The sequence below is a fragment of the Natator depressus genome, chromosome 11 (assembly GCF_965152275.1).
Source record: "Natator depressus isolate rNatDep1 chromosome 11, rNatDep2.hap1, whole genome shotgun sequence".
Lineage (NCBI taxonomy): Eukaryota > Metazoa > Chordata > Testudines > Cheloniidae > Natator > Natator depressus.
Window position 1 is genome coordinate 20254263 of NC_134244.1, and position 24832 is coordinate 20279094.

General features: G+C 39.8%; 1 protein-coding gene across 1 annotated transcript in view; it reads left to right on the plus strand.

The window, feature by feature from the left end:
• Window positions 1-23340, plus strand: part of SPOPL (speckle type BTB/POZ protein like) — a 63219-nt gene extending 39879 nt beyond the window's left edge. Inside the window, exons 6-11 of the mRNA XM_074967285.1 lie at window positions 4705-4882; window positions 4981-5036; window positions 8596-8718; window positions 15622-15764; window positions 15866-15919; window positions 17403-23340. Of these exons, the coding sequence (XP_074823386.1) occupies window positions 4705-4882; window positions 4981-5036; window positions 8596-8718; window positions 15622-15764; window positions 15866-15919; window positions 17403-17547 (699 nt within the window). The 3' untranslated portion in view covers window positions 17548-23340. The remainder of the gene's footprint in view (window positions 1-4704; window positions 4883-4980; window positions 5037-8595; window positions 8719-15621; window positions 15765-15865; window positions 15920-17402) is intronic.
• The last annotated feature ends 1492 nt before the right edge of the window (window positions 23341-24832 follow it).

Consider the following 24832-nt stretch of genomic DNA (forward strand, 5'->3'; position numbering starts at 1 on the left):
GTTGGGAGGTATTGCCAAAATGGAGGAGGACCGGAATATCATACAGGAAGATCTGGATGACCTTGAAAAGTGGAGTGATAGAAATTGGATGAAATTGAATAGTGCAAAGTGCGAGGTCATGCACTTAGGGACTAACAACAAGAATTTTTACTATAAACTGGGGATTTATCAGTTGGAAGCAGCAGAGAGGAGAAATACCTAGGTGTATTAGTTGATCACAGGATAACTTTGAGCCACCAATGCGATGCAGCCATGAAACAGCCTAATGCAATCTTAGGATGTATCAGGTGAGGTATTTCCAATAGAGATAGGAAAGTGTTAGTACCATTATACAAGGCACTGGTAACACCTCGTCTGGAATACTTCTGTGCAATTCCGGTCTCCCATGTTACAAGACTGGCAGAGATCCTAGGGTTATTTTTGCCTTCCTCTACAGCAATGTTTCTCAACCTGAGGGGGTCATGGGATGGGTTTAGGGGGTCATAAGTGCAAGACTGGCATTCGGGGGTGGCAAGCAGAGCCCTACGCCACAGAGGGCCGCGTGAAACTAAGTTACATGCTTCAGCCCCAGATGGTGAGGCTCAAGTCAAAGCCCGAGCCTTGCTACCCGGGGCTCAAGCCCAAGCCCTGCAGCCCAGGGCTGAGGCATGTAACTTAGCTTTGCAGGGCCCGCTTTGGCATGGGGCCCTGGGCAGTTGACGTGCTTGCCACCCACTCATGCCAGTCCTGAGTATTATTAGTAATTTACTTAATGATATTTAGGGTAGGGGGTTGACATTTTTTCAAGTGTTAGTATGGGATGGAGGTGGTACAATTTTTTGAGCCCAAAGGGGGTCGCCAGCACAAAAAGTTTGAGAAACACTGCTCTGCAGCATAGGGAATGGGTCACTTGCAGGTTTAAACTACAGTAGAACCTCAGCATTACAAACACCAGAGTTACCAAACTGACTGGTCAAGCACACACCTCATTTGGAACTGGAAGTACGCAATCAGGCAGCAACAAAACCGCCTCTCTGGGCCCCGCAACACATGTGCACGCACGCAAATGCAGTATAGTACTGTGTTTAAAAGTAAACCACTAAAAAAATAAAGGGAAAGTTTATAAAAAACGATTTGACAAGATGATAAAACTGTTTCTGTGCTTGTTTCATTTAAATTAAGATGGTTAAAAGCAGCATTTTTCTTCTGCATAATAGTTTCAAAGCTGTATTAAGTCAGTGTTCAGTTGGAAACTTTTGAAAGAACAACCATAACAATTCTGTTCAGAAAAAAGAACAGGAGTGCTTGTGGCAACTTCGAGACTAACAAATTCATTTGAGCATAAGCTTTTGTGGAGTTATGAACATTTCAGAGTTTATGAACAGCCTCCATTCCCCATGTGCTCAAAACTCTGAGGTTCTGTTGTAGTAAATGGTTGAATCTTTGTAACATGAAGTCTTTAAATCATGATTTGAGGACTTCAGTAATTCAGCCAGAGGTTATGGGTCTACGACAGGAGTGGGTGGGCGAGTTCTGTGGTCTCAATGCGCAGGAGGTCAGACTAGATGATCACGATGATACTTTCTGGCCTTAAACTTCATTCTTATAGGCTCATAAAAAAGGGACTAAGGAAAAGGGGACAGGAGGATGGAAGAGTGGGAGAAGACAAAGATAAACCTAACATAAGAAATGAGGGGCGTAGTGGGGATGGTGTGATCGTTGGAGAAAGGAATGTAGAGCGAGATTGCTTGGGATTATGTGGACTGTTACCAAATTGCATCATTTCTGTACATATTAGCATGCAGATTAGCTGGGGCCCTCCACCTTGTTGCATGTTGCCATTGGTGGTCTTTTCAGTACTACTAAAGCCCAGTATGCTGTGTTTTCACTAGGAAAATATGTGGTAGTTGAAAATTTCTGCCCTGAGAAGTTTTTAATGGTTGAGTTATAAACTTGTGATAATGAGGATTTATAAGCGGGGGGAGGGGGTGAGAACATAGTTCAGGGTTGTTTTAAAACAGCCACAGAAAAAAATGCCAATGTAACAGGCATCCAAAAACTGACACTAATCATTATGGCTGTAGCAGAGATTGTGAAACTTAGCTTTTGGCGTCAGTATGTAATATTTAAGTAGCTAATTCATTATCCCTTACTGTAATAAAATGTGTAGCCTAACATTAAAATTGTGCAGATGAAAAAATTATATAATATCCTGTTAACTTAAGCTAATGTCATAGACCTTTTCTGGATCGTGATCTAGATCACTTAGGTACTTGTATGGCCTTTCTTATCATAATATCAGAGTATCACAGTCTTTAAAATTTTTATCATCTCAACATCCCTGTGAGATGTGAAAGTACTATTGTACCCCATTTTACAGAGGGGGAACTGAAGCAGAAGGACGTGCTCAGGTCTTGAATACACTACAGAGCTGTGGCTGCTGTCCCTATATTGACAGAACCCCCTTGTGTAGATACAATGTAAACTAACAGAAAGAGTTCTGCTAGCATAGCTACATCACCTTCCTGAATGACATTAGCTATGCCAACAGAAACACACCTCTGCTAGGTTTCAGAGTAACAGCCGTGTTAGTCTGTATTCACAAAAAGAAAAGGAGTACTTGTGGCACCTTAGAGACTAACCAATTTATTTGAGCATGAGCTTTCGTGAGCATCCGATGAAGTGAGCTGTAGCTCACGAAAGCTTATGCTCAAATAAATTGGTTAGTCTCTAAGGTGCCACAAGTACTCCTTTTCTTTTTACACCTCTGCTAGTATCGTTGCATCTACAGCGAGGTGGCCAGAATAACCCTATGACTTAGGATGTGTGAAGTGTGCCCCCGCCCCCGGTAGATTGACAACTAAACTGGCAGCATTTTGTAGTACAGACCCAGGCCTCAGGAATTGCCCAAAGTCATGCATGAAGTCTGTGGCGAGGCAGGGAATTGAACCCAAGTTCTACATTAGTGTTTTAACCACTGGACCATCCTTCCTTTCCTTATCTGACATTTAGACTGCTCAGATGAAGTTTAGGTTGTTCAACTCAGACATGTCCATGGGGCTTGGCCACATCCTTCTGCCTTTGAACCATGTTCTCTGGCTCTGGAACTCCAAACAGAGCAGTCAGTTGAGTGCTCTCACCTTATCTATTCCACTTCTAAATTTCTATAGCTTAATTTGGAGAATCACGGATCAAGATCCTTTAGCTCAATGTTTCTCAATCTCTTTGATACCAGGGACCAGCATGCTACCTTCCTAAACTGTGTCAAGGAGATTTCGGGGACCGGCACCAGTCCATGGTTTCTCAAGACTGCTTTGGCTCACTTTAAGCTCCCTAAAGGAGAGTAGAATTTCCAGGCATTTTCACCAGATCAGGCCCCCTGCTCAGCTGTTCCTCATTTGTTTCCCCATCACCATAGAGCAAAAAGATGGTGTTCAGTCTGTGAGCAGACTCTCAAGGTATATCTACACTTAAATTAAAAACTTGCCGCTGGTCCATGCCAGGTGGCTCAGGCATGGGCTAAAGGGCTGTTTCATTGTGGTGTAGAGGTTGGGGCTTGGGCTGCAGCCTGCGTTCTCAGACTCTCCCACCTCAAAGGGTCCTAGAGCCTGGGTAGCAGCCAGACCCCAAGTTTTTACTCTGGAATTAAACAGCCCCTATAGCCTGATCCCTGCAAGCCTGAGTCAGCTGGCATGGGCCAGCCGCAGGTTTTTAGTTGCAGTGTAGACATACCCTCAAAAACACCACTATCATCTTTCCATTCCTTCCCAAAGACAAAAAAAGCCAGCAAAATACAGGGAGGGGAAAAAAAAGTCAAGAACCACTTCAGATGCACATCTTTCACAATCTTCTTGGTTTAATTTAATTTAAAACCAAATTTAACATCTTATGCACAAACATTTGAGTTTATATGGTGCCTCTATGCTACATTACAGACTCATTTTTTCTAGAAGAACCACTTTAAAACTCTTTAAGAGGAAAGTATCCACATTTAATTTGTGCTCCTGTGGGGCAAAGGCAAACTGAATAATGAAAGAGCTGTATTTTACTGGTACTTAGTTCATTTGGTTTATCAGTCTACCGTTTTAAATAAAGTTGTACAAGTTTGTTTTGACTAATTGGGGTAACTTACTGATAAGAACTACCCAGGATCACTTTTATGAAACTCTGCTTCTTCTGTGCTCACATAATCAGTTTGGGTTCAGTAAAGGGAGAGCCTTTAAACTAACAACACTTACTAATATGTGTTCTGTTTCTCAGGTGTGTGGAGGGTCTTATATTTTGTTGATTGTCTCCGAAATAGCAATAATTTTTAATTAGAGATTCCATTTCTCTCCCAAGAATAGTGTCTTCCTTTCATATAATCTCTGGCCTTTTTATCATGCTGTTTGTGGCATCATGCTCTTGATTTTTGTCTTGGTCAGATAACTGCACTAAATGAACAGTGTTTGTATCCTTGAAAAGAAAAAGCTTATTTCTCTTACACTTCTTAAAAAGTTTGTTTCTTTGGCTCTAGTATTGTTCCATAAAACCTAGCCTCTTTGAAATGTAGTCTTTTCCACTATTGCATTTTGACTGGTTTAGGGTTGTGGGGGAGAGACAGAAGCACCAATCATATTCTTGCTTTGTCTAAGAATTACTCAAGTTCTAGTGTAGGTGCTAAAATTTAATGATCATTGGCATCAGTTATGAAGGAGTTTCTATCTTACTGTGATTTTCTGTTAGGTAAGCGTGGTCCAAGACTCAGTAAATATATCAGGACAGTCTAATACAAACACTTTGAAGGTACCTGAATGTCGACTAGCAGAAGATTTAGGGAATCTCTGGGAAACCACAAGATTTACAGATTGCAGTTTTTGTGTAGGAGGACAAGAATTCAAAGCTCATAAGTCTGTCCTTGCAGGTACTTTTTTACTTTTGTATTGTAACATTTTTTTATTAAATAAAAATGTTAAAATTCGGCTATTTAATAGTATTTAATGCTTAATTCTTTTGCTACAGCTCGTTCACCAGTTTTTAATGCAATGTTTGAACATGAAATGGAGGAAAGCAAAAAGGTAAGCGGGACTGAAAGTTTACGGTGCCATTCTCGTTCTGATTCCAAAGAAAAGGTAAAATTTATAGAAAACTCAGTTGTACTTCATGGATTGAGAAAGATAAAAGTGAGTACTTAATATGGAAAAAGTTATATCAACCAGGTAAATATCTCAAGATATCATTGAGTTGACACCACCCTATGTCAGTAACTCAAGCTATCTTCTCTCAAACTAGCGTAGCTCAAATGAGAGTGGCCACATTGTGAAATTACACTTGAGCTGCTCTGTCCATGCTGATGGTTCACTCATCTTTGTGTGGCACTAAGACTTTTGGGGTGTATCCCCTGGTTCTTTGTGCTGCAGTAAGATGAGCCAAGGAGGCTTCAGTGAATTGTGAACATTTGTCTGTCGTTTCTGAGCACACAAGAACAACTGTGGTAAGATACTGCAGAACTAGTGGCATTCAAGTGGAGCTATGCCATGTCCACACTAGAATAGTTGTATTAGCAGCTGGCATGTTGCACTCACATCAGCTGTAGCCTATACCACTTATGAGCCAGCCAACTAGAGTTAAAAGCACCACTCCACTTGAGTTAAGGGATTTATGTGTACATGTCTAGAGTTAGGGTTAGAGTTGTAACTCAAATTAACTTTGCAGGGAAGCTTTGAGGGGAGACTGAGATCATTCTCTTCAACCACAGATTCCACAAACACTTCACGCATACAACTGGTTTACAGGGATAGTAGTTTAATAAGTCCAGATTGCTTCATGCTCTTTATATCTCCTACAGTGAGGAGCCATCTACCTATGTAATGGAAAAGAATACTTCAAATTCTAGAAAAAAGAAAAGGAGTACTTGTGGCACCTTAGAGACTAACCAGTTTATTTGAGCATAAGCTTTCGTGAGCTACAGCTCACTTCATTGGATGCATACTGTAGCTCACGAAAGCTTATGCTCAAATAAATTGGTTAGTCTCTAAGGTGCCACAAGTACTCCTTTTCTTTTTGCGAATACAGACTAACACGGCTGTTACTCCGAAACCTTTCAAATTCTAGCAATTTCTCCAGTACTATAGAATTGGGGAACTACTGCAGAATAGGTAACTGTACTGCTTGCTCTGACTGGGTTTGGGCTAGCTTTGCAAGCCCTGGTTCTAAAAGCATTGAAGTAAATCAGTGCCACTTCAATGCAAACTTGACTCTTTCTCCTCTTGGTTAGTGAAAGCTAGCTCTCAGTGGTTGGGGCCACCACGTGAATGTCATCACCTCCTTGAGAGATGGGGCAACCTAACAAATTTTGAAACTCTGGGAAGGACATACAGTCTCAAGAAACTATCACATGCTAGTTATCCCAAAATCTCTAATATCTCCTCCTTGGGCACGGTTATCCAATAGACAATGGCTAAACTATTCCAGTTGTACCTTAGCTGTAACATAGAATCATAGAATATCAGGGTTGGAAGGGATCTCAGGAGGTCATGTAGTCCAACCCCCTGCTCAAAGCAGGACCAATCCCCAACTAAATCATCCCAGCCAGGGCTTTGTCAAGCCTGACCTTAAAAACTTCTAAGGAAGGAGATTCCACCACCTCCCTAGTAACGCATTCCAGTGTTTCACCACTCTCCTAGTGAAAAAGTTTTTCCTAATATCCAACCTAAACCTCCCCCACTGCAGCTTGAGACCATTGCTCCTCGTCTTGGAGCCCTTGTAATCCCTATTAGATCTGGAGATGACATTCATCTGAATTGTTCTAGGCCTGAATCTGTGTATTCCATAGTTCTGCAGCTATAGAACTTGCCATGGATTTCAGCCCTTGGAGCAGTATTATGCGCTAGAATCTTGGTTCTCTTTCTAGCCTTTATGGGTGTGAAGATAACATTGAAAATATGAACAAAGCATTAAATGATGCAGTATATTTTTCCTGGGTTTGCAGGGTACCCTTCATCACAATTAGTGACCGATAGACTCAATGATTTCATGGCCCAAAATTTGGTATTTTTCCAAGATGACATGGAATTCACCATTTTGCTGCACTCAGGCGCCTGAAAGGCTTTTTTCTGTCTCTCTGTTGGGACTTCCTGCAGCTCTATTACAGGGCATACTCACTATCCTGTTCCACGTAGCTAGGCAGCAGCAAGATAGACTCCAGCTTGCAGCCAAGGAGCACAGGGAACCATAAATGTAGATTGGGCAGCTGGACCGTCTGGTGAAAATCACAGCAGCTCAAGCCTGTGGAGCTCAGAAACTGAGCTGGTGTAGTTGGTTGCAAGCTTCCTCCTTCCTTAGCATACATAGGAAGTAAGATTTTGAAGCAGGCCACCTGGATAATGCAACTGTGAAAGCCCATAGATCTGGATCACCTGCAGAACCTAGCAAATAAATAAATAAATCAAAATAAAAATCCATAGTTGAATATCACTGACTAACTTTAATGTTCATGAGGATTTTCAACTTAACAATCATTGGGTGTGTTTGGGGAGTGAGAAATGGAACATCAAGTCCATTTCTTGAAGATACAAGTTAAATTCTATGGCAATATTAGGGTTGCTTGCAAAAGAATTTTGTCCTATTGAGCCTTGGTGAACATGAGTCTGTGATTATAGGGCTATGCAGAGCTCAAACATATGTGTATATATTAACTCTGTTTTTAACAGTGTGCTGCTAAGAGCTTGTCTGGTGCAGCAGCAGCAGTAGGTGGAATTTCATTAATGTGGATTCATACTTTGCTCTTGGGTAGATCCCAAAGGATTTTTAGTGGACAGTTCTCATTTTCACTGAAGGTTCTCAGTTGGAGTCCAATGATGGGTACAATGATGTTTCCTCTTGTAAGTGAATCCCATAGGTGAGGAGGACCCTGTACTAAAAACTACAGCTATTTCAAAATGCATAATGGCCTTCCAATTCTGTATCCATTTCAAGATCCTGGTCCTTGTCTTTTTACGGCCTGTGTCTCAACACGCTATCCTACTGCAACAGCTGTATTTAGGGATGCTGATGAAATTCAGGTTCTAACTTGCAAAGACCAGGGCCATGCATTTCTTAATGGAGAGCCCTAAACTGTAGGATTCAGGTGAGGTACAAATACAGTCTTTGCCGGGCCTCCTTTGAGAATCACTTTCAGAACAAATTGGCCCTATTAAACTGAGCAAATTAAAGCTAACTCTCTTGTTTGCTGCTGGCTAACTTTTTGCTCTCTCCAGTACTTAGTCTCTTCTGTTCAAAGAAATGTTGATGGATTTAAATCCAGGCCAGGATGTATTTTTAAAAATTCCAGAGACCATATTTAGGATTCTCTGTATATACTTTCTAAGATAAACTTTTGCACTGCAGATTCCATACAAATCCAGCCATGCCTAAAAGGAGCTATGATGTCCGTCTGACTAAGTTGTAAAGCTGCTGGTAAAAGAGGAGCTTGACTCTAGGTCTATAGTTGAATCTAGAAGTGCCAACTTAACCTTGTAAGATTCTATATGATGGATATGAAATAAAAACTTGTAATAAGCAAACCAGGTGATCTTAAATTTTTACTCCAAAATTTATAGGTGTTATGGTTTTCCTTTTTTTGTTTTTATTCAATAGAATCGTGTAGAAATAAATGATGTAGACCCTGAGGTTTTTAAAGAAATGATGAGATTCATTTACACAGGGAAAGCGCCAAACCTTGACAAAATGGCTGACAACTTGTTGGCAGCTGCAGACAAAGTAAGTAATTAGCTCTTAAAGTCCTCAGAATTGTTGTTTTAGAAATCCCGGTTCTAAAAACATATATTTTGAGTTGTTTAAATACACAATTGATGTCGAAGAAAAATAAACAGATGCACCAACAGATATAAGAAATGGAGTGGCTTGGAGGGAGAAAGATTTTTTTTTTTTTTTTTTTTTAAATGGTGGGAAGATTAGAAAAATATTAAACTTTCCATGGCTGCTGGGAGTATGTACTACCAAGATTTTTCCGAAGAAATTGGAGGAGCATTAAATATCCTTCAGAAGATCAGTAATGACAAAAGTGTGTCCTTGATCTTTGTATTATGAGACAGGATAAATAACAGGGCTTTAATGACTGCCTTCTCTAAACCATTACTACTTCTATAACTTTGTCATCTTTCTGTCTCCTCAGTACCCTAAATAGTTCAAATCTGTTCTTGTACCTAATTCTTGCCTTTAAATATTTACCCTTTAAGCCTACCCTTTAAATACTTTCACTGTTCCTCTGAAATGTTCCTCCTTCTGTTCTGCCCTTCTTGAAAAGGGGGAGTTCAACAACAACAACACAGTATTCAAGGTGATCTAATTCCATTTCATATTTTAACATACTATTCCAAAATCTTTTAAAAATACTGTACAAATGTAATATCTTTTGCTCTTTCCACTGCTGTTGCACATTGAGCTGAAATTTCATCTAGCTGTCCACTATGAAGTCTAAGGGTATGTCTACACTACGAAATTAGGTTGATTTTATAGAAGTCGATTTTTAGAAATCGATTTTATACAGTCGATTGTGTATGTCCCCACTAAGCGCATTAAGTCAGCGGAGTGTGTCCTCAGTACCGTGGCTAGCATTGACTTATGGAGCAGTGCACTGTGGGTAGCTATCCCACAGTTCCCGCAGTCTCCGCTGCCCATTGGAATTCTGGGTTAAGCTCCCAATGCCTGATGGGGCAAAAGCATTGTCGAGGGTGGTTTTGGGTACATGTCGTCAGTCGCCCTTCCCTTCCTTCCTCCCTCCCTCCATGAAAGCAACAGCAGACAATTGTTTCGCACCTTTTTTTCCTGGGTTACCTGTGCAGACGCCATACCTTGGCAAGCATGGAGCCCGCTCAGCTCACCGCTGCTGTTGCGCAAGGTGTTTACAATGCTCACATTATCCTGAAGTATGTGCAGAACTGGGCTAAGAGATACCAGCACGAGGACGGTTGTGATGAGGACATGGACACAGACGTTGCTGAAGCATGGGCTGTGGCAATTGGGACATCATGGCGGCAGTGGGGCTGGTTGCTACAGTGGAATGCCGATTCTGGGCCCAGCAAACAAGCATAGACTGGGGGGACTGCATAGCGTTGCAGGTACGGGATGATTCACAGTGGCTCTGAAACTTTCGCATCCGTAACGCCACTTTCCTTGAACTTTGTGAGTTGCTTTCACCCGCTCTGAAGCGTAGGAATACCAAGATGAGAGCTGCCCTGACTGTTGAGAAGCGAGCGGCGATAGCTCTTGGAAGCTTGCAATGCCTGACTGCTACCGATCAGTCAGGAATCAATTTGGAGCGGGCAAGTCTACTGTGGGGACTGCTGTGATCCAAGTAGCTAGTGCAATCACTGACTTTCTGCTATCAAGGGTAGTGACTCTGGGAAATGCGCAGGTCATACTGGATGGTTTTGCTGCAATGGGGTTCCCTAACTGTGGTGGGGCGACAGATGGAACACACATCCCTATCTTGGCACTGGACCACCTTGCCAACCAGTACGTAAACCACAAGGGGTACTTCTCAATGGTGCTGCAAGCACTGGTGGATCACAAGGGACGTTTCACCAACGTCAACGTGGGATGGCCAGGAAAGGTGCATGACGCTCACATCTTTAGGAACTCAGGGCTGTTCGAGCAGTTGCAAGAAGGGGCTTACTTCCCAGACCAGAAAATTACCGTCGGGGATGTTGAAATGCCAATAGTTTCCCTTTGGGACCCAGCCTGCCCCTTGCTCCCATGTCTCATGTAGCCGTACACAGGCAGCCTGGACAGTAGTAAGGAGCAGTGAAACTATAGGCTGAGCAAGTGCAGAATGGTGGTAAAATGTGCCTTTGGACGTTTAAAAGCTCGCTGGTGCTGTTTGCTGACTAGGTTAAACCTCAGCGCAACCAGCATTCCCGTTGTTATTGCTACTTGCTGTGTGCTCCATAATATCTGTGAGAGTAAGGGGGAGACGTTTATGGCGGGGTGGGAGGTTGAGGCAAATCGCCTGGCAGCTGATTCTGAGCAGCCAGACACTCGGGCAATTAGAAGAGCATGGCTAGGTATGCTGCACATTAGAGAGGCTTTGAAAACCAGTTTCATGACTGGCCAGGCTACGGTGTGACAGTTGTGTATGTGTTTCTTCTTGCTGCAAACCCACCCCCTTTGTTGATTTTAATTCCCTGTAAGCCAACCACCCTCCCCCCCCCTTCAATCACAGCTGGCAAAGGAAATAAAGTAACTACTGTTTTGAAACCATGCCTTCTTTCTTTCTTAATTTTAAAAAGTGAGATAACTGACAAGGTAGCCCGGGTGGGGTGGGGTGCAGGAAGAGGGAAGGACAAGGCCCCATTGCTTACTGTAGCCACACTACAAATCAAAACTGTTTGAATGACAGCCTTTTGTTGTTTGGGCCATCCTCTGGAGTGGAGTGGAGTGGCTGGGTGCCTAGAGCTTCCCCCCCACCCCGGCGTTCTTGGGCGTCTGGGTGAGGAGGATATGGAACTTGTACAATGGATGCAACGGGGGGTCTGTGCTCTTGTTGGCTTTCCTGCAGCTCCAACAGACATTTCATCATGTCTGTTTGATCCCCCATTAGCCTCAGCATCACCTCCTGCCTCTGCTCATCGTGCTCATTTAATGCTTTCCTGGCCTCTGCCACTGAATGCCTCCATGCATTAAGCTGTGCCCTATCAGTGCGGGAGGACTGCAGGAGCTCGGAAAACATGTCATCGCAAGTGCGTTTTTTTTTTCGCCTTCTGATCTGCGATAACCTCAGGGATGGAGATGATAGGGGGAGCATAGAAACATTTGCACTAGGGGGAGTGGAGATAAAAAGGGAGAGTAAAATTTAAGATACATTTCTGAGAACAAAAGGGAGACTCTTTCATAGTGAATCAAGCAATTCACAGCACATGTGCTTTAGGTATAAGGTCACATTTTGCCTTTTATATTTGAGCGCCTGCTGGTTTGGTGACACATCACACACGTTTGGGCAACAGAATTTGGTTTCCAGGCAGCCATGGTAAGCCTTTTGGTACCCGGGGTTGACTTCTTCCATCTTCATAACATGTGGGAATGGTTTCAAACTGCAGCACCATCCTTTCCCATAGCAAGCAATGCCGGTTGGGTTTCACATTTTAAAAGGAGGGGCTGCAGTTTTTGTGTGGATGTGCAGCACACACCTCCCCCCACCCCACCACATGGCTATTCTCTGGGATGATCCCTTTTAGTCAAGCGCAAACAACCCAGCAACAACGGGGTCCTTTTATTGTTCCCTTACAAAAATTCCCCTATTTCAACCAGGTGACCATGAATGATATCACTCTCCCGAGGCTAACACAGAAAGATAAAGACCGAATGTCGCTTGAATGCAACCAAAACCCAGGACCATTCGCTGCCATGCTTTGTGCTGCAATGATTCCAGACTACTTGCTACTGGCTTGGAGTGGTAAAGTGTCCTACCGTGGAGGACGAAATAAGGCAGTCCTCCCAGGAAAGCTTCTGCAAAGGCTTTCAGAGTACCTCCAGGATTGCTTCATGGAGAAGTCCCTGGAGGATTCCCGCTCCATCCCCAGACACGTTAACAGACTTTTCCAGTAGCTGTACTGGCCCCGAATGCATCCCAATTCTTCAGGGCAAATCAAACATTAAACAGCAAACATATTGCTTTTAAACCCTGTACTGAAGTTACAAATGTGCACTCACCTGAGCTGCTTCTCCGGCTTCTGGGTCGGGGATCCTGCCTTGGGAGGGTATTGGCTCCAGGTGATGAAAAGGTCCTGGCTGCCGGGGAGAACGGATTCACCACTTGCCTGCTGCGCATTCTCCTCTTCCTCATCCACAAAATCCTCCTCCCTGTTGTGTGAGACTCCCCCCTTGCAGGTGTCCACGGACAGTGGTGGGGTAGTGCTAGGGTCTCCCTCCTAGAATGCCATGCAGCTGATCATAGAAGCGGCATGTGTGTGGCTCTGACCCGGAGCGACCATTTGCCTCCTTTGTCTTTTGGTAGGCTTGCCTGAGCTCCTTAACTTTCACGCGGCACTGCTGTGTGTCCCTGTTGTAGCCTCTCTCCACCATGCCCTGTGCGATTTTGGCATATATATTAGCATTTCTCCTTTTTGATCGGAGTTTGGCCTGCACAGATTCTTCTCCCCATACAGCAGTCAGATCCAGTGTCTCCCTTTCAGTCCATGCTGAAGCTCGTTTGTGATTCTGGGGGGACTGCATGGTCACCTGTGCTGCTGAGCTCTCCACGCTGACCAAATAGGAAATTAAATTCAGAATTTCCCGGGGCTTTTACTCTGTACCTGGCTAGTGCATTGGAGTTCAAAGTGCTGTCCAGAGCAATCACATTGGAGCACTCTGGGATAGCTTCCGGAGGCCAATACTGTCCAATTGCATCTGTAGTACCCCAAATTCGACCCAGCAAGGTTGATTTTGGCTCTACTCTTCTCGCCAGGGAGGAGTACAGAAGTTGATTTTAAGAGCCCTTTAGGTCGACGGAACGGGGTTGGTTGTGTAGACGCATTCATTTTAAAATCGACCTAACATGGCTAAATTCGACCTAACCCCGTAGTGTAGACCAGAGCTTAGTTATCTTCTTCTAAGTGGGTATAAGTAAGTTAAAAGCCAGCCATATGTGAACTGTTCGCTTTGTTCCTTTCAAGGTGCATTACCTTAGACTTGTCTACATTTTATCTGATGTCATGCCCAATAATGTAGCTGTGTTACCAGGTCCTTCTCCAACTGCTTAGTTGACTTTGCATAGAGACTCCTACTAGGTTAGAGAAGCAGATTTTTTCTTATGGAATCTGTACTGGTTTGTTTATTATACTAACCTGAAATTATATTTTGAAGTAATTTTTCTGGTACTGAAGTAAGGTTTGTAGCTCCCATGATCAGCCCTAGCACCTTCTTTAACATACACACAGCACTGACTTGCCCCTTCGTGGCTAAATTTGTCAAAAACTTCGTTCTTATATTCCTTCTGAACTATTGGATTAGTGCTATCCAGGCTTTGATGATGCAGTAGTTTAGTTCTCTCCTCATACCTCTCTCTGACAGTGCCTCATCTTCAAGATCTCATTGAGTCTGAGACAGATGTTAAAGGCACTCAAGAGTGGAGAGAACTGGAGAAGTAGTGTTTCTGTATGAATGAAGACTTTTATCCAAGGCATGATTGCTAAATACAGAGAATGTAATAACTAGAAACTGCCAAGGGCTGCTTGCTCTGCCTTTCTCATGAATGAAAAATAATAGTCTGAAAAAGTAGTTCTGCAATGTTACAAAAGCAGCGCTATTAAACTTCTGTCTTGTCTGCTAGGGATGGCTTTATCATAACTGGCTTTTACTTATATAATCCAAATAGAAGCACCCTAGAAAACAGTACAACAATACATCTAAAATAAAAATAATGTGGTCTGAGAATAGAAAAATTTAGCTAAGAAATAAAGTGGTAGAGTTTTCCTTTGTGCAGATAAATATTAATATAAATAAAATGCAAATAAAAAGTAACAAATACATGTGGCAGCTTCGCTATTTTGTGCAGCGATTGTTTCTAAGTTTGTCATGGAAACTTTGGAATTACTTTTACAAATGATGGATTCTAAAGTAAGTAACCACACAGAAAAAAGATCTGGGTGGTGTTATGTACAGCTTAATGAAAACCCGCTCAATGTTCAGCAGTGGTCAAAAAGTAAACTGTTAAGATGTATACAATACGAAAGAGAATACACAAAATGATTCCTTTACATATCAATAGCATACCTTTACCTAGATTGCTGGGTTCAGTTCTGGTCACCCTATCTCAATAATATAGCAGACATATGAGAGGTGCAGAGATGGGAAAACTAAATGATTTGAGGCATGGAAAAAATGCTGTATTATGTGACTCAAGTTTGGGATTCTTTAAATTAAGGACAGATTGTGATACTTTATTTACATAGTACCGATCAGTTTCTCCGTGAAAGAGTGGGTGATATTATAAAGGTATACAAAAAAAGCTTTCAGTGGGGAAATTAGGTACTCCTTATTCACCCTTTTTCTTTGTACAAGAATTATTGAACATATATAATGAAATACAACAAATTTATAACTGACCAGGGTTTTTTGGGGACTCATGTATACCTTTGGAATTTACCCTCAATGGTATATTGTGGCAATAAGAGGTTAGGAGGAGTTTAAAAGAGTTATGTCTAATAATGCAATTATGGATGTTCTAGCTAGGGAATAAGCAAATCACTGGCAAGGGTTAGGAAGAACCTTCCCCTCCAGTGGAATTTTATATAATTTTCCTCTGAGGCTTCTTGCACTTTAATCTGAAATTTCTGAGACTGACACTGTGAAATATTTTACTGGATTATTGAGCCATCGGTCTGATCTGATATTGCAGTTCCTATAATCCTAATATTTAAATAATATTATTTATGGCTTCTCTTCAGCTTTTCTTCGTTAGTACAGGGGGAGAGGGGGAATAAATTAATTTTAAGGTAGCAGTTTTAATAATTCTCCTGTGAGGAACACTAGTCAGTCATCAGGAATGGTGCTAAGCACGTCACAGGAGTGGGGCAAATTGTGTTTTAGAGTTGTTGTACTTTACAGGTTACAGCAGAAAGAATAAGTGTGAAGAATGATTAGTATAGTTCTTTCTTTCATTAGTATGCACTGGAACGGCTGAAGGTCATGTGTGAGGAGGCACTCTGTAGTAACCTCTCAGTAGAAAACGTTGCTGACATTCTTATCCTCGCAGATTTGCACAGCGCAGAACAGTTGAAAGCACAAGCAATAGATTTTATTAACAGGCAAGTAATGTTCCTTTATTACACTTGAAATAATGCCTTAAATATCTGTACTTAAATATCCTTTCCTTCTAAATGTTTTTGTATAACTTCCCCTGTCATAGGTGCAGTGTTCTTAGACAACTTGGGTGTAAAGATGGGAAAAACTGGAATAGCAAGTAAGTAAAATGATTCACAAAGTTTAAAGTTACTTTTTCCTACACAAGAGTATATCCCAAATTACCCACTAGTACAAGAGAGCTACACTCTGCTTTGACTTCCATGGGAGTAAAGACAAACCTGTTATGGTCTGTTTAGCAGTGGAAGGCATCCTTTGTAAATGTCAATGCCACCTTCATTCTCACATGATTGAGATAATTGCTGATTGCAAGTGAAGTAAAGCTGCTGCAACAGAAGCCTTGCTTTCTGGGAGATACTTCCCCACAGTTCTTCCCCCACTTTATTTTCCCTTCCACAAAGGAGAAGAGCTGAGGCTAGTCTGTCCTCTGCCAGAAGATGACAACAGCAGCCAACATTAGCTTTTACTTACTCACTTCAGTACAGTTTGCTGCTGCGGGGAGCAGTGAGAGAGCAGCAGCAAACTGTGCAAATGCATCTTTTCCTCTCTTTATATATAAATCTGCCAAGTTTCTCTTTGTGCCCATGAAGGCTGCAGCAAAGTAAGAGGCCCTACTCCAGAGCAGATGGAACAGAGAGCAACTACGGCTGGCTGGAACATAGATGTGGGGAGTGGGGCTACTATTTTGTATTATGACAATGTACAAAGGCTCCAGCCAGGATCAGGACTCTCTTGTATTAGGCACTCTGCAAATACACAGGCAGACACAGAGTTCTCATTCTAATATGAAAGAAGAGGCAGCAAATAAGCGAGACAAGCAGGAAGGGGAGGTAGAAATAAGGTGACAAACATATTTCCAGTGCTGGGCATCCGTATAAGAACCTAGATAGATAAGATCACACAGTTAGCTAGGTTAGCTGGTACATAGTTTGACTGTTCCAAATCATTTTAACTTTTAAAAACAAAGATTTAAAAATCAGCTATCCTCTGCTGTTGTACAACCTAGCTCTCTATGGTTGGCTGCTTTCCTGTAAGTGTTGTAACTGAAGTGCGTCTTGAGGAGAGAGTTGGCCTGGCCTGACAATTCTTGCGTTCTCCCAAAGTGTGCACAGGGGAGCTGGAACTTCTGAACAGTTTCTTAGGGTACCTTTCCTTTACTCACCTGCAACAAAAGGTTTTCATATCCATATGTCTCCCAGGATACAGCATGTACTGCCACATTGTCAGTGAGCTCAGTAGTGAAGATTTATAACTGGCATATAAAATATGTTGATACTCTTCTTACAGACTGCCACACAATTAGTGTATAGCCTTGGCTGAAGGCATGGCATAGATCATTTCACTCTGGGGAAAATTTCAACTACGGAACAATGCTAGATATATTTCTTCCAGTTAATCTGTAGTTTCACTAAAGTATAAGCGGATACAGTGTTGGTTACAAATAACATACAACTATACTCAAATACAATATTCCACATGTCAAATCATTCTAAGTATTTTCCGGCTTCAGCTTTTAGAGGATTCAGCATTATATGGACATAAATAATTTTAACTGTGATTATTCTTAAACCTTTTGTTTTCAGCCAAGCAACAGACATAATGGAAACAGCAGGCTGGAAGTCCATGATCCACTCTCATCCTCACTTAGTGGCAGAGGCCTTTCGAGCATTAGCATCTGCACAGTGTCCACAGTTTGGCATTCCACGCAAACGACTAAAGCAGTCATGAAATCTTCCATGAACTTTAGAGAAACTGAAATGACTCTACTCCTCCATGTCCAGAGGTGTTTTCACAAACCATAACAAGAATTTTTGTTATCCTTGTCCACAGAACAGAAGCTGAAAAAGCCTATTGTTTGCTTTTCAGTTGGATAATTTATGGTTTAATCCTCAGCTTTAAATTAGACTGATTACTCTCTAATTCACTGAAAGGCCTTAAATTATCTTCAATGACTCTCTAGTCCATATAGTCTAATGTATCTTGATTTTTTTTTTATTGTGCCTTGTCTTTCTGACTAGGCTATGCAGGATTGCACTAGCTCCATAATGCAGTAAAGTTGATAACTGAAGATTAACTTTTGAAAGGGATCTTCCATTATTTTCAAAAAAAAAAAAAATGAAGATTATAGTTTGGTTCTGTGCTAACTGGAAGGTTTCAACTAGACTCTCTTTAAAAGGACTTGAACTGGAGGCACATAATGTGCCCCCAATCCAAGTACAATACATAGGGAGAACCAGTTTACTTTCAGAGGATGCCAACAGGCTATTAATGGCAATATACTGCTTTGAACATAATTTATTTTTCATTGTGGGGGCAAATATGCAATGGTTTGGCCCAAAAATGTATTTTCAATATAGTTTGTAATGCCTATTGTGTGTATGTCAAAGCTGTCCAACGAACGTTAAAAAAGAAACACATAATAAACCTTTTGCCTGTGTTTCTTCATGGTCCATCACTAGTTTACATTTAATGGAGAATAGGGTGAGAGGTTAAAGATTTTTCTGTGAAGAAAGAATAGTATTGTATTTGAAGAAAAATTATTTATATCCCACATGTATGGTTACATAGAAAAGTAAAGGATGCATAGAATGACCAAATGTAAATTTAAGAAATGGGCCAAATGGATTCTGATTATGCACTTTTAATGCGTAACTTTTGTATGTTGTGTGGTACATATATATTTTGCTTTTGATGAATTAATGAGGTACCGGTAATTGTGGCGTAACTTTTTAAATACATTTTAAGATGCCCACAGCCACATGGGATTTAGTTTTCTTATTACGAACAAGAAAAGCATGTCTTTGAAGACTTAATTGAACGTGACTATTGTAAGCTCTCATGTTCTATGTTGAATATTTTCACATTTTTGAGAAAGGCATGTGAATGACTAAACAAAACTTTGGAAGAGGTTCTGTTCTCCACTCAACATGTGTGCACAATTTCCATTCATACCAGTGGAAGTAACGTATAGTAGGAAGAATAGGTACCTGAAATGTCAGATGGTATTTGCAAGCATAGACTTGCTTTTTCTAGCATTTCCGTTGTTGTACTAGCATTGTGGATGGTATTGAAATTCTGCATAATGTGAAAAGGATGAAACATTTGTAAAGTGCTTATCATGGGCCAGTTCTTTATTATATGAACTTTAGCTTTAATACCAACATTTTCAGTGTTTGATAGCTTTGTTTACAGTTGCGGGGGAAATCTGCAGTAGTGCACATTCTAAATGTTTCCTGAGTTATAACATTGAATTTACTGTAAGGGTGGTAATATGCTATATTTTTTGTTTGGCAAGATTGCATTTAACAGTGGGAAATGAGAGGAGATCTCACTGTAATTTATAAACATATTAGGATAAAGACTTCAGTTTGCCTATAGACTTACATGAAAAATGAAATTTAAGATTTACCTTCTGAAAAGATATCTCCTTCCTAAGTTCTTTAAGATTTCTCAGAATTAATGCTAATGAAGTTTTAGGAGGGTAAAGCATATATGCTTTTATATTTTATTACTAAGTAAACCTTTAGCATAGACCAACCAGAAATAAGTGCCCAGTCCAGTTTTTAAAAAACAAACCTCCAAATGCTTGCACACACTGTGTTTGAACTAAATCTTAATGTGGCTTAAATATAAAATCTTCTTAGACAAGTATCTGAACGGTACAGGGGGCATCTTACCTGACTCTATTTATGGAGCAATTTATCAAATTTTTCTTTAAATATTCATCTAAATTAAGATTTTGTAAGCATTCTTCATAATAGGGTTTATAAGGATCCTTGTTCCCTCCAAAATAGTGACATTTTTGCTGCAGTGTGTATTACAAATTAGAACTAATATATTCATACTCATCATGAACAAGCTCACTGTTGAAACTTGCAGCTCTAATATACAAAGTGACTTGAATATTTAATACTGTAATTATGATTGTCCAGTTCAGCTTGTTCTAAATTACAACATACAGCTATCTAATGCGAAGCTTAAGGATTTTGTTCTGAAGGTTTTTTTAAAAAGCTTAATGGCACACTTTGTACCAAAAATTGTCAAACACTGTGCTGTAAGTATATCTACATTTGTAGAAATATCCATTTTTCCAGTAAGGCAGTGCACACCATGTACAGTAATGGAAAATCACGACAATTGATCTGCTTATATTTGATTTAGTATGTATAATTTTAAGTTTGTCAGCTCTTAAGAAAAAGGTAAAACAATTGCTGTATTCTTCAGTGTGCACTAATTATTCACCTTCTCATTCTTGGTTGAACCACATGCAGTGTTCTCACCCAAATAAATAGCTGGTCAGAACAATTTTCTCCTTTAGATTCAGCCCCTTGTTTTTATTCCCCACATCTCAAGAGTGTGTTCTTTAAAAACACAATGACCAGTTTTAAGTTCAGCAGATGTAAAACTCTCTCTAGGATAAAAGTACAGTTTTTTCGGGCCAGCTTACAGAAATCCTGAAAATGTATTTAGTCTGTTTAAAGGATTTGGAGCACAAAGTGTAACTGTGTCTTGTTTTTGCTTTCTAACACTAGTCTCTTAAATATACAATAGCTACCACTTTCAGACTTTTCTAGGGAGAACCCTGCATGTGTGTGTGTGTATCTGCGATTTTGTGTGGTGCTTTTTTTTTTTTTAAATGACTTTCTAAAAATAAGCACTCGGTTCACTGTTGGAATGATGGTAGAGCTGATTACATCATTTTTCCATTTGGACCTTTTCTGGGGAGGTGTTTTGAATGAAGTTTTTAAAAAATCCTTGTTTTATAGTCCATTTACTGCATTCTGAAGTATGAACACAGCGTGCCTTTTCTAGTATACCTTTGCAATGAATACAAGATTAATAGGATATTAAATCTTTTAAAAAGGTATTTTACAAGCTCTTAAGGAGAATGCTGTTTGGTACAAAAATAGCTAGAGTTGAGGTAGATACAAATTATGGAATACTGATTTGAACTCCACCATGTTTTGCTTGGTTCTTATTTGGTTCTTAAATTCAGATTACTGTCTGGATAATAAATACTAAAACTTTTAACAAGTTTTACAGACTTGTGTATTAGATAATGGTCTCCTGCAAAAATATAATACTGGTTGTATGATTACAGACTGATTTTTTTGTTTTTTGTTTTTGTTTGTGATTTCTTAAATGTGGAAATTGCAAACACAAAGGAAGGTGTAAGTTATCTAGGGTGATTTGGGTCTTACACTTCAAGTATTTGATTCTCATAGTGATTTAAATATTTAGAGTGAAACTCACCACTGTGTTTAGGGACAGCGTAAGGCCTACGTACCACCTACCCGCATAGAATAATCCACCCTCATGGAATAAGACTACTGTTATAGAAGATACTAGAGTGCAAACTGAGATACAACTAATGCTATCAAAACTAATGTTAAAATCTAGTTTGCCCAAATTAAATATTCTTAATTTTAATTTACACTAAAATTCACTATTAACTTTTCTCTCAAATGGCATTGATCTCACGGTAGGTGTGTAGTTTATAGTCTATCTTAATTAGTCTCGCAACTTGGCTTTTGTTTGCAGTAAATGGACTTAGTTTGGAAAGGGAATTCATTTTTTTAAGTGTTTGCGTTGGTAGGCTTCATCATTCTCTGTAACCTAGCTAATCCTGGTTTTTGAGACTTCAAAAAAGAAGGCTTAACATAAATGAGTCCTATTTTAGAAATGAAACAAATGAAATGATTTAGACCTGTTTTGAGGTGGAAATGATTAAGAGAATTCAGATATGTGAACACTTGCATCAAACCATCCAGCATTTTTATCAGCTGATGTTAATGGTGAAATACTTTTTGTATCTTGTTGCTGAAAATATTTTTTGCATTTCAGCACATCAAGTTACAATAAAGTTGTTACTTATACAGAATTCTCTGTGCAAGTTGTATTTTCTTTTGGATTTGGAACTCACTGTAGTTACCTATGCTTCTTCTCTTGAGATAAGAGTATTTTAATAGACATATATACATAAGACAATTAAGAAATTTAAAATGGTGTAGAATGTTGTTGGTGGCTTTTCCAGTAGAGAGCATATCGCAACCTTGTTCTACAACCTTCACTGGCTTTTGGTTAGTCTTCAGGCTGGTGTTTAAATGTTTTGACCTATAAAACTCTAAATATTTTGATACCTGCCTACCTGAGAGACCAACTTCTCCCCATGCAATACCTCCAAAGTGGTGATCATTGGGGGAGGTATCCAAGCTAAAATCCTTTGGTTTAAAAATGAGGGGGTAGTGGAGGCTCTATAAAATACCCTTGTGTGTCTTCCATTTCCACCACAGAACCAAGACCTTAAAAGAATAGTACGAGACTCATTGAAAGCCTAAGAAAATTAATGAGTGGACATAGATATATGAGGGGCAGATGTGCTGGTGACGACATTAACATTTGTTTCAAGAAAATGTTTGGGTTTGACCTGTATTGATAGCTTGTTTATTTAATGTATTGTAGATATTTTGTATCCTGTTTTTTTTTAATATTTGCAAAAATGCATACAACTATTTGGATTGCTGATTTAAAGAAAATAAATCACATTGGATTTGGAGGAAAACATAAAACTTTAAAAAAGATAGACTTTCAGAAATGGACACTATTGAGCTAAGTTACTACATCAATTAACAAGGACCAGAAGGTAATCTTCAGTGTAACAAAAAGAAAGATCCTGTGTAGCAATGCCTAGGCAACTTAAAATACATCTGTTTTCCTGACACCGGTCAGCACCGAAGGCCCTTTTTACCCCCTTTGCTTATGACTAGGGTCTTAAGCAGTTACCTCACTCTGGAGTCAATCTAGTTAGCTCAATTAACTTCCTTCTTTCTGAGGTCCATGCCAACAGTTAATAACAATGTCGCCACCCAGTTAACTTCAAAGAATCCCTTATTGATCTGGCACAGAAAACAAACGTACCATGAAATTTAGCTTATACTATGCAGGTCATTACAAAAAAATTCTTTAACTAGGCAGTACATTTTAGTTGATAAAGAAAACTTTCTTCTGGTTAAGTCGTCTGACTCTGCCTGCTTGAGACGTACTGTATTTTTATCAAGGAGCACCTTATAAGTCATCTTTCCTTCTGTGGAGATGAGGCATTTACTTTGTCATCTCACAATAATTCCTTGCTTTGTGCAGCTTACTAGATTTAAATTTAGCATTGAGACAAAATTGTTTTCTTCTTGTTCTAAAGTCTAGTGAGTCACTTCCTGTTTTCATATTGGGAAACTGATGGGCTAACTAAGAAAGCTTTTCCTCACCGAATACTTTAGATCATAAATATTCTACAGTAAAGATTATAACAGGATCTTATCTCCGCTCAAGTCTCATTAGCAACATTTATTGTCTTCAGCAACTTTTGGGGAACAGTTTACTTGTTTCAACATGTTTATTTCAACTTTATAATTTCAGAGAAAAAATTGAGTAGCAAATCTTGATGGGGCTGGTAGGATAAGTCATGGAAATAAGACACTTTCCCTACTACACAGAATGCCAAGCGTGCAACAGTCTAGACAATTGGCTAGATATGGGAAGTGCCACTTCATACAACGTATATTTTGATGCTACTCCCTTGGATTTTATAACTTGCTCTTGTAGTTGTTTAATAGCCAGGATAACCTACACTGGTTTTAGAAGCTTAATTTAACTATCTAAAATGTTGATTTGTTTTTAGATTGTAATGTAACTTATCGTAGCCTTTATTTTAAACCAAGTATACAGTGCACTCAGTTATGCTCTTTATTGAAAACATTTAAGTTTGAGGTTTTCTATCTGTCAGTCTGAACTTCCATTACAAATGATGGAGTTGTTTGCAGTGCATGTCACAAGGTTATTGGACAATTAAATTCCAATACAAATATTACTGGATGAGTTTATTTCTAACAGATTGTATTAAAGATATGACTTTGCATTTAAAATTATGATCGTGCAGGAATTGAGGAGACTGCTCAAATTGTACCAGATTTTTTTAGACTGCTTATCTTGCTGTAGGCTCTTTTGTAATTTTCCACTGTTTACCCTGAGTAGCTTATTTTATTGTTGCATCATCTATTTTGAAGATTCATTCTTCTGCTAGAGAAAGCTGGAAGAAATACAAGCACAGAAATGGAATAAAGCAGTTCAGATCTATTGTGCAAGGGACTTCCTTTTCTACTGCTACCACAAAAGACAGATTCTGCTGACGATATTCCTGAGTGTTCTGGAAAAGAGGAGATGGCATTGCAACTACAGGCAAACAAGTTATCTCAATCCAGTATTTTAAATTGACAGTTTTATGTGAAGCCATGTTTTCAGTTATGCACAATTAAGGTTGCCAGTTTTGGTTGGACATATTCTGGAGGTTTCCTCACATGACAATCTTTAATTAAAGATTAATTTTTAATTCCTGGATACTCCAGGACAATCCTGGAGGGTTGACAACCCAGTTCACAATGTACCACTGAATTTTTCATTGTTTAAATATTATAAATGACAGATAAGTGACTTTGCAATTTGGAACTCCTGGGAGGGAAAAACAAGACTGCAGAATTTCTGTTTGGCAAGACTTTATACAAAGAGTAGAAAGGCTTTTTGGTTTTGAGTCAGTACTAAAGTATTCCACTGCAGATTAGGTTAGTATCCTTCAAAATACATTCTAAATCCTGTGGAGTAAAGAGAATTTAACTTGCTTTGAAAGATTCTATTCCAAAATAAGGTGTAGGGGCCTGACACTGGTATTTGTTTTGGATTCTGGCTAGACTTTTGGAACACAGTGAAACAAACTATTTTTATGTAGCTAATTTTTATTGCAATAAACTATGAATTGTAATATGGCACCAACTGATCAGAATGGTGGCAGTCAATTAAGTCAGTGGCAGTTTAAGTATGTTACTACTCTTTCTTCCTACTGACTCTGCAGAGTCAACACTCATACAAGTGTGGGAGCTGGATTCTGTTATGCATTGTGAATCAACAAAATTGTTAGATTGCTCTAACAGAATTTACTTATTACTAGTGATGAAGAACAAGCCCA